Source organism: Biomphalaria glabrata, chromosome 15 (genome assembly GCF_947242115.1).
Source record: "Biomphalaria glabrata chromosome 15, xgBioGlab47.1, whole genome shotgun sequence".
Classification (NCBI taxonomy): Eukaryota; Metazoa; Mollusca; class Gastropoda; family Planorbidae; genus Biomphalaria; species Biomphalaria glabrata.
In genome coordinates, this window is record NC_074725.1 from 11,035,168 (window position 1) to 11,046,394 (window position 11,227).

The following is an 11,227-nucleotide window of genomic DNA, read 5'->3' on the forward strand; positions in this document are numbered from 1 at the left end:
ATACATACACGTGTGTGTGTATGCCTGTTTGGTGTGTTTGTATGCTTAGTTTTTAAAACATACGAACAAGCTTTTGGCAGACCAAAAGCAGCTGATGTACCTCTGAATCTAATGGCACATATTTAAATTGTTTGTGTGTGTGTCATCAAGTTGGCAGATAAAAAGCATAAAACCCATTGTTGATTTTGCCGCTAACCGTGGAAGAAGGTTTCTGTGCTGCTTTTTAAAAGCTGGTTTTAAAAAAATGGGACTAGGCTCTAAATTTAAGCCCGAGGTCTCAAATCTTCATATGTAAGGCCTACGCGTTAGCAAGTGAGCTATTCAAGTACTTATAAAAATAGAAAGTTTTATAGTCATAAAAAGTCTATAGTTGAAAATTTTTAGCAAACGACCCAATTCTCTACACAAGGCTTATCTTCCCTTATCTCAGAACATTTCTTATTTATCTTACAGACGTTACTTCAAAACAGAAAAAGGAGATAATTACGCCCTACGTATTTCATGTGTCAATCTAGTCATGCATGTTAATCAAAGACTTAAACTTAAACTCTGCTAAGTCGTTGGTTTCCACTGCTGATTCAGGCTACCCATTCCATTATCTAATGGCACGAGGGAAATTTCTTTATAAAGCAAATATCACTACTACTAATTGATTAGCTAATTGTTAAAAAATTTTATTGATTCATGTTCTGTCATCGACAATGAACACTTGTGCACATTTTCTACTTGATCCGAGAATGTGAAGTTGGAGAAATAACGTGTGAACGATTTCACCCAGACAGACATAAAAACGGAGCAAATTTATATAATTTCGTAAAAAGCATTAGTTACAAAACACGAGAATGTTTCAAAGCTTTAAAAATGACAAAAAAACAACAAGCAAACAAAAAAACTCTATTATCATTGTTAAACTTCATGTGACTTGGGGCTAGTTAGACTCAAATCCGGAACAAAAATACAATTAAACATAAATTCTTTCACGCACATATGTTGGAGATTGTCCTAAAATGGGCAGGTAAATCTATCAATAGCCAGCTTCCTGGTGTATCCGGTGTGCAGAATACGGAAGTGTTGATCAACAATACATTGTTAAAACCTGGCAATAATATTTGGGCGCATTGTTAGCACTGTGGAAGGAAATTAATAAATAAATAGATGATCTCTACATAAAACTGTGCTCAAAATGTTCCTTAAAGTCTATTTACTATATACATGCTGGGACTCCCACTGGAAAAGGTTCAAACTAGACCAAATTAAATTTTAAGATGATTAAATTTTGAAAATTTATAACGTCAATCTAGATTTTCCCCTGTGTGACCAATTAGGTAGTATTTTTTCCTCAAAGATATACATAAGCTGTAAAAATGTTCAGGAAAATCTTTAAAGCCGTTTTCGAAATTCGTGTCCAGGTGCGGTGTCCGAGTACCCATTGAGCTTGCAAGTTAGTAAGAGAATTCCTAAGACAATGTAAACAAAGAGCAGATTACTCTGTTCATAATCAATTGTACGTCAGGTAGGATGTTTACGACATTAATAATTAAGCAATGGACAATGCTGATCTCAAACCATACATCGGGTAATAAAAACATATATACATGTATTTTAACACAAAGGCACAATACTAATATAGTACCTGAGATCCATACTGTAAGGCACTCAAATGAATAGTATAATCAAGGTTGCCCGAATAACCGGTAATGATACCATAGTAACTCAGCTGTTTACAGCTGAAACTAGCATAAATACACTTACACTTCAAGTGTCATCTCTGTAAGTGTAAGATGTCATCACAACGTAATTTAAGAATGCATGATGATAATGCTGTGTCTAAATGTATACGTATTTACTAGAACCAAGCCCCGTCGTAGTTCGATGCGGAAACTTCTTGTAACAATTGGATGATGTCTCGTGTGCTAGGCCTAAGCCCATGAGAAGAGTGGAGGCATTTCAGTAGGAGCCTCTGAAGTTTGGAGTAGGGAGAGTCATAGTGGTGCCTTATGAATCTTCTGCCCAGCGTCCACACCTGGCTACCTTGGCTCACCTTGCAGCTGCCGTTCTCCCGAGAACAGTGACTTACCACATTCGAGTGGCTCTGATGGTGGCCGGCCCGGAAACGCTGGAATTCCACGGCCACATCGTCGTCAGAGAAGTAGTTCAGCAGCATCCACCTCACAGCCACGCATGCGCTATAGATGTCCGACTCTACGCTCGTCATACGGCCGAGGACGACTTCCGGAGCAACGTAAGTGTGTTTGTTCTCAATCAGGGGAGTGGGGGTGAACTGTAAGCCCCTGGTGAGGGACGTGACAACATTTAAATCCACTAATCGGATGTCCACGGCAGTGTCCAGCGTGTCCGCTATTTGACCTTGTTGCGTTCCATTCCATTTGACGATGATGTTTTCAGTTCTAAAATTATTAATCAGCAATCCCGAATCGTGCGCCACTTGCAAGTGTGCCACTAGAAGTCTAGCGACATTTTCTAAGATTCTTTGTCTGTACGACTTTGCCTTGCATATAGGACCAGTGTAATCCGACAAGATAGACAGAAATAACTGCTTTACATGAACACGACATACATCAGGTCTTGTCAGGAAAACTTCGTCAAAGTCCAGCTCGTCTTCGGAGACTTTTCGTATATTTTTCAAATCCCATTCAAATTTCTGCGTTAATTTGACAAATGAAAAGAGCGTCACACCAAAACCGAAAAATTCCTGCACGAAAGCTATGTCCGAGAGTTTCTTATACTCCAGTGTGATGCCTATCACTTTAGGAGCGACGCCAATGTTTGCCAAATACATCGTGAAGCAGGTCTCTTCACGGACCACTTCGTAGTTTACATTGTAGAACTCTTTAACGATGACCGTTCGGTTCAAGTCTCTAAGAACCGCAAGGCGAATGGCGTTGTCCTTGTGGTCTTCGTGATCTGTGATCCACTCCGTTTCTCCATGGACAAAGTCCTTCGAGTTCATCACCGGTATTGATGTCCGACAGTCGAAATGACCGTTGACGTTGACTAGCTTGGGCTGTACACTCTTGTGAGTGGTTATACCATCTCTAAGAGTTGACCTGTTGTTCTGTGTATCCCACGCTGAACCCGTCTCATTCTCGTTTCGTTTAACATGCCGGAAACGAATAAGATCCTGGCACTTCTTCCCGTCGAGTCTGTCATGGCTGCAAGAGGAAGTTAAGTCCAAGTAAATACGCTCTATCTTAGCGATCACCTCAGGAAGTTCCGGCCTGTCTTTCGGGTCACTGGAACAGCACCCATGAGCCAACTGCTGAAGGCTTGGCTCAGGAAACAGCTCACCTATTTTCTGGAGAATATATCCGTACGCGTAAACGTCCGACGCCTCTGAGGTGTAGGTGTGATTGACCAGCTCCGGAGCCAGGTAGTAGTAGCCTTCCAGAGACTTCTCATCATTCTTGTAGAGCTTCCCTGTCTTGTACGTGGCCAGCCCGTAGTCAATAATGTACGTCCTAATTCTGTCACCCACCCGCTGCACGAGGACGTTCTTCCGGTGGAGGTCGTTGAACAGGACGCCCTTCTGATGGAGCTGATGCAGGCTGACTGCCAGCTCGTGGCAGATTTGCAGCCACTGCAATGGGCTCAACGATTCTTCGTCGTACAAGAAATCGTAGAGATCTTTTGCATCGTCAATATACTCGTAGACCAAGGAGATGTTTCGAGACATCGGTCCAGTCGGGAGAAGTCCAATCAGCAAAGGCGTGAAGCCCAGAGGTTCAACATGTCTGAAAATATACCACATAGAAATACTTCAATCTCAATACAATAAATCCAAAACTAGTGTAGTGCTCTTTTTTTTTTAATTTTGAAACAGAAAAAGCGTGGATGTTATCTTATAAAACTACGGGAGATCGATATGTTAATCTAGTCGTGCACGTTAACTAGAAACTCAAACTCTGCCAAGTTATTGGTTTTCCTGGCTGATTGTACCATGGTTTCAATGTCTACATCTGGAGTATATTACAGGCTCTATTTCAGGTAGGAAGATTATTAGAGTTATATATAGAATTTGTTGAATGGATCTCACTTGCCTACAACTTAATGAAAAGAAAATTAAACAAATCAAGGGCATTAAAGAGAAGCCTAAGTTTCAATAGTGATTTTGGAGAGAGAAAAGAAGACTAAAATAAGTAGATCAAACTCTGAGTTCCTTAGACTAATAAGAGAAGATTGTTGTATTTGACAATTTAAATGTGTGTTTCTTCGACGTTATCACCACAGTACAGTATGCTCCGTAGGTTCTTGTTCTATCACTAGTGTTGGTGTATTGCGGGGGCGGAGGGAGGAATGCAAGGGTACCGACACTTTCCACGGTGCCTTAAGCCGCTCAGCAAACAAAACTTAGCTCGAGTCTGGGGTTGGAGCTCGAGTACCCTTTGGTAACGGTTTTTAACACTTAGGTGCATAACATAATGTAACAGAACATAATAAAACATAACACAACATACCATAACATAACAACACAACATAACAACATAACATAACAACATAATAACATAACAACATAACATAACAACATAACAACATAACATAACAACATAAAATGACATAACATAACAACATAACATAACAACATAAAATGACATAACATAACAACATAACATGATATAACAACGTAACATGATATAACAACATAACATGATATAACAACATGATATAACAACGTAACATGATATAACAACATAATATGATATAACGTAACATTTACAGATCAAGTAAGTGACGTAGTCAATTTCTTTTTAAAATTTACAATGTATAAGATGTATCAATCAAGTATTGATAATTAATTACTTTTATTTTATATAGAAAAGGGGAAGAAAAACCTTGAAGTATTGAGAGATATGGCAGTGATGGTGTGGTGTTTTCTTTCCTATTAGCTTTATTGCTGTCTTTTTTAAATTATTTGTTCATGTTGTACTTGTTTTGTTTTGTTTTGAAATAAGATGTAGTAAAAACGGGTTTGTTGACAGCCTTAAAGGTCAAGGTTCATCCCACGCTCTACCATTCTGAATCTCGGCCATCCTAGGAATAATTAACCACAATTTCAACTTGATCCGAGAATGGGAAGTGGGAGAAAACCGTGTTACAGAATCCACCCAGACCGGCTATAGAAGCAGTGAAGAGCTTTAAAACAAATATGAACAAAGACAAAAATTTTAACAATTTTCCGGAATAGTTTTGAGTACCAAGATTATTCTAATAATTATTTGTGATAAGGTAAATCTGCGTATTGGTTAAATTCCTTAAAGATATCGTATATTAGAAACATATCTTTTGAGAATTATAATTAATTTGAGCCTTGTAATAAATTACATTTTTATAAAAGTAATATTTATTTTATTTTTTTCAAAGTTTTAAAGACAAGGGATACAATCATGTTAAATTTTGATATTGTAGTTAGTTCTCTTGTGGAGTGAACAAATCGTTATTTGTACTTTGACTTACATTTTTTAAGTGGCATCTGTTAAACAACATTACATGTGCACTGTGGCACAATCTTTAAAACAAAAATAACAGATTTATCAGTGCACTCAATATCACTTAAGCAGATTTACCTGTGCACCCTGACTTCGTGAAGAATGTCGTAAAATGAGGTTTTTCTGAATTTCTTGATGACGACGGGCAGCCCCGACTCTCGGAGCTCTCCCAGCGTGATGTTAGCGAACGATCCACTTCCGATTTCCAAGAAGTCCTTGTTGGTGTCGACATAGTGAATGACGTCACGCTCGTGCAACATCAATGGGTAGGGTACGTCTGGTTATGAGTAAAGAAGAATTTAGTGGGCTTTTGTTATTTAACCCAATCAATAAATCTAAACATTTTACTTGAAAACTTATTTTGAAACGACAAGTTCAAGTCAAGGTTTGAGGGATGAATCCCCTTCTAGTACAAAGTAAAGAACCTATACTCAATATAGATTCGTATTGAACGAGATATAAATAACTAGCTCCCTCTCTATTAAGATTTTTTCTTATGGCCTCATTCAGTCGAAAAGCAACTATGGATCATCTCATGAAAATGAGATGAATGCCTAGGCATTCGCTGTGGTCGGAACGATTTCCCGGGCACATCAATTCCCCCTCTTCACGCAGCTGATGTATACAAAGGAACGGTAGGTGCCAATACAACATGGTATATATATATATATATATATATATATTGTTATAAACCTGGTGGTGAAACAGATGGGGGTAGTGCTGTGTGTTTTTAGACTACGCCAATCGCCCCAGGTCAGCTAGACGAGCGGTCAACCGTGACGAGTGACAGTACACGCAAGTTCGGCAAGGGCCTGTGTCGTATATATTACGCACGCAAGTCACGGCGAATGTAATCAACCTGAGTGGTCAAGCGACGTTCTATCCGGTTCTGGAAGGCCTGTAGGGACCCTATATAAGAGCGAGTGTGTAAGAGTCTAGACACTTCAAGTTACCTTGCAGAACTAACACTGGGGTCTTGAAGTCAGTCCGGGGCAATGCTAGGTTTTTGGACAGCCGGTGTAATGTTGTTGTCAACTGTACAGTAATAGTGATGTATTTAAAATTAAACTGTTACTGATACTTTGGAGCCCTGAGTTGTGAGATTCTTTAAGTTCGTTGTGTCGTGTGGTGCAGTTTGAAGAGAGCCTGGATAGTGGAGAACGTTACAGTATATAAATAACGAGCCGACCCGCGGCATAGCATACGCCGCTATTTAGTGACGGGTGAACACTTCACAGTTGTCCAAATGGGTGGGTGGGTGGTTGGGCGACGTAGAGAAGTATAGATACAGAGAAGATTTGTTCTCCCTCCCCCACTCTTTTTTTTTTTTCAGAGCCGCGCTCTCTGTCGCCGCGAAAGTTACGTGGGATAACTCTAGTCCGACTTGCGGAAATGAAAGATTTATCTTTTCATGACTTTTTCATTGAGGGTTAGAGAGTCGGTGTGCGTGCGTCTTATTCCGCATGGTTGGGCGACGTAGAGAATTATATATATATACAGATGAGGCGCACTATAAAAACAAGTATATACCTGTCACATCTTACCTTGAGGTAAAGGAGGCACTATATAAATATCATCTTGTACACCATCTTCTATATAGCAAGAGACGAGTGAACCTGGGGGGAGGGGGAGAAAGCAAAGGAAATTGTTGGGTGATCATTGATGAGAAACTAGGGCAGGGGAGGTAATACTATATATAGTTATTTAAAACATCAGCTATTTGTATTACCTCCCCTAAATCCTTAGTCATTTTAGTTTAAAATAAAAATCACCTGCTTAACTAAGTCATAATAATGTATTTTTGTTCTTTTTACTTCTGATGAAATAAGTCATAAAATAGTGTGAGTTGTTATAATAAAAAAAATTGTGTAAATATCTTCTGTAGTATGTGAAAACGTATTATAACATTTGTAAAATAGGCTTCATACATGTTAGGACTGTGACACATGGCCACTTCAGTGTTTCATTAAAAAATATTCACGAGTGTGTGCGTCAGTTTGAGAGACAATATAAATTCTATAATAGGAAAATCTCTGCGTCAGTTAGAGAGGTAATACCAGAGAGATAATATGAAAATCTCTGCGTCAGCTAGAGAGACAGTATTAAAGAGATAATATGAAAATCTCTGCGTCAGTTAGAGAGACAGTACTAAAGAGATAATATGAAAATCTCTGCGTCAGTTAGAGAGACAATATTAAAGAGATAATAGGAAAATCTCTGCGTCAGTTAGAGAGACAATGATAAAGAGGTAATATGAAACTATTTGCGTCAGTTTGAGAGACAATATTAAAGAGATAATAGGAAAATATCTGCGTCAGTTAGAGAGACAATGATAAAGAGATAATAGGAAAATCTCTGCGTCAGTTAGAGAGACAATGATAAAGAGGTAATATGAAAATCTCTGCGTCAGTTAGAGAGACAATGATAAAGAGATAATAGGAAAATCTCTGCGTCAGTTAGAGAGACAATGATAAAGAGGTAATAAGAAAATCTCAACATCTCAAAACAAAATGCGAATTAATATTAACCTTAAAGAAAATCCAGTAGATTGGCCTAGGTCTGGCGCAAAAACGAGACAAAAACGAGACATACATGATAAGCTTGCAACGGTTCTCAACCTTGTTTGTTTTACCAGTAACCACCATGTGGGGACCCCCAAACAGTACAATTATTTTTCGTTCATAAATCTAACTAAATGTGCTTTGCAAATGTTGCAAGATCACACTAAAACTCTGTGAATGAAAAGGATGATGAAATTTAATTCTCAAATTTCTGCCCATATTTGTTTTTCATAGCAAATGATGATTGTATCCGTTTGTCAGGTTCACTGAAAGCAGGTAAGGAAGGCAGCAGGAAGGCAGCAGGTAAGGAAGGCAGCAGGTAAGGAAGGCAGCAGGTAAGGAAGGCAGCAGGTAAGGAAGGCAGCAGGTAAGGAAGGCAGCAGGTAAGGAAGGCAGCAGGTAAGGAAGGCAGCAGGTAAGGAAGGCAGCAGGTAAGGAAGGCAGCAGGTAAGGAAGGCAGCAGGTAAGGAAGGCAGCAGGTAAGGAAGGCAGCAGGTAAGGAAGGCAGCAGGTAAGGAAGGCAGCAGGAAGGCAGCAGGTAAGGAAGGCAGCAGGTAAGGAAGGCAGCAGGTAAGGAAGGCAGCAGGTAAGGAAGGCAGCAGGTAAGGAAGGCAGCATGTAAATTCTATTTATTTTGTCCATTTTTTTTTTGCAAGAGTTGAACTTTTATTTGGAAGGATCGAATCTTTTCGGACATAATAAGTTTTACATAATGAAATATACAAATAATTCCATATAGTCTTAGGCGACCTCTGGCAAATGGTCACTGACTTCAGTGGAGACCCACTAATTGAAAACCGCATTGCTTGGATGTCTCTGAGCCTCTCACGAAGTCAATTGTCAATTGAGATAAAGTAAAGAAACCAGAACAAAACCAGAATAGCTATGATTACTAGACACCACTGTATCAAGAGGAGGACAAAAATGAGGACCAAGACTAACGAATGAGGACAAAAAGGAGGTCCAAGACTACGAAAGAGGACAGAAAGGAGGACGAAGACTAACGAAGGAGGACAAAAAGGAGGTCCAAGACTACGAAAGAGGACAGAAAGGAGGACGAAGACTAACGAAGGAGGACAAAAAGGAGGTCCAAGACTACGAAAGAGGACAGAAAGGAGGATGAAGACTAACGAAGGAGGACAAAAAGGAGGTCCGAGACTACAAACTCGAAATATCCCGTCATTCGCACTAATCTACGTGTGTCATTCCATTGGCTTCTCGTTGTTCTTGTCACTGAATCCGTGGAGAGTTTTTATTCTACCATCCACTGTGCTTTGTCTAGTGATAGCACTCTTTCAATATCAGTACTCTACCCGGGAATGCAAAAGTAACGTTACAGATCTTCAGCTTTGAGTTTCATGTTTTTCTTTCGAACATCTATGAAAATATACATCTAAGTGGTAGTATGTGGCTATGGTTTGTCACTGTGTCCCTTCGCGCCTATAAATGAACGAGTCTGTGCTTTAAACCAGGTATTAAATATTTTGATTGATGCATAAAATGTACAATAAATTAACAATAAATATAGTAAAAGTCGGACATTTTAACATTTTAGGCTAACGCCTGCCGGACGGAGAAAAAAAATAAAAAGAAAGACATGTCCTCCTTTTGCTGGATATCTGGTACGAATAGACCCTCAATTAACATGAGTACTATTGAGTGTGTGTGAAAGCGTGTTCTGATTGGCCGAAGAGATTCTGATGTCACCACGAATAAAACCTTTAGGTGACAAAAAAGAGTAAACACTAAATGGCTGGTGAAAGTTAAGAAGTCAGAGACACAAGGAAGGCAATGTGTTCTAGTACTCTATAATATATATTAAACATAAATAGATAACAGCACCAAGGACCAAGTTTTTAAGAGTGAAAGTAGTGAATTAAAATGCTACGAAAAAAAGGGCATGCGCCGACCGAGGCTCGAACCTGTGACTCCGGATTCGACACCACCGCCTAGCGATAACGCACCAAGCGAAGCTAACCTCTAGACCATCGGAATGTCCAAAAAAACATTCTTCTGATCCAGAGTCATTTCGCCCGTATGCAAATTACCACCCCAGTGGTCAAAGGTCACAAGCCCCAACCAGCCCCTCCCCCACCCCCGCAGCATCCGTTCACTAACAGCTTCGATAGAGCCGACACAGACAGCCGTTAGGCATGTATTAGACAAACAATGGCTCTATCTAATTGTATATCTCTCACAAAGACAAGTGGACAACATTAAAAACTTGGTCCCTGGTGCTGTTATCTATTTATGTTTTATATATGTATGTATCATTTGTTTCAGCACCTAGCTTCAACTCTATGTTTTTTTAGTACTCTAGAAGTGAGTGGTTTCTGACTAGCATAGTTCAAGGTTATAATTTTACTTACTTCTATATCTACATCTACAGTGAAACATGTGTATAGGATCAATAAAGTAATTAGCAGTTTTGTTTTTTTAAAAACGTTTGTTCAGGTTTTATTCAAATTATGTATTCAGAATAAGTCTAAATACACCTATAAATGTTTAGTTGGACTAAATGTCTGGATCTACAACCTAACGGCAGTGAAACAACCTAGAGTCTTAAAGTAACACTAATGATAAATGACTGAACTTAGATACTCTGCAGAATGAGACAACAGTTGAAAACTGATTGTACATGTAACACAGAACCATATCGCGACTAATGTAAAAATATAATCTAATATACAGAGTCCAATTCCGTATTCTATATGTAAAATATTCATAAATACCACATCTTTTCCACATCAGTCAAAGAAATTAACAATTATATAAAGTCTCTATCAACTTGTGCACTTCACGGATTCTCTATGGCTCTTTTTTATTATTTACAATCATGAATGCTAAAACGATAACCTTAGCACTAGACTAAACATTAGAGAACATAAACCAGAGAAAGTTCTAACCACACAACTTACCACTGGACATTAAGTAGACCAGAAAGCTCAAGCCATACACAGTTAACACAGAGACAAACTCTCTCCTTTCAGACATGCTTTAACGCCCAGAGGTTCTCGTAATAAATAAAAACAAAAAAATAATTTTAATTACAACACGTCGTGATTGCAAACTTTCTGTCGAGTTCCTGAGACGTGTGTATTTGATGCATGTGTAAGAGTGGTCATTGGAGAAAGTTCTCAAAACATTTATAGATCGACATCT

At 38.9% G+C, this 11,227-nt stretch overlaps 1 protein-coding gene across 1 annotated transcript; it reads right to left on the reverse strand.

Annotated features, from left to right (window-relative positions):
• Positions 1 to 706: 706 nt before the first annotated feature.
• On the reverse strand, positions 707 to 11,227 carry LOC106067627 (uncharacterized). Its single transcript, XM_056013220.1, has 4 exons — positions 10,984 to 11,227; positions 7,049 to 7,120; positions 5,583 to 5,781; positions 707 to 3,752 (listed from the first exon to the last, which is right to left on the reverse strand). The coding sequence occupies exons 1-4, from the start codon at positions 11,057 to 11,059 to the stop codon at positions 1,847 to 1,849; spliced, it is 2,253 nt and encodes a 750-aa protein (XP_055869195.1). The 5' UTR covers positions 11,060 to 11,227; the 3' UTR covers positions 707 to 1,846.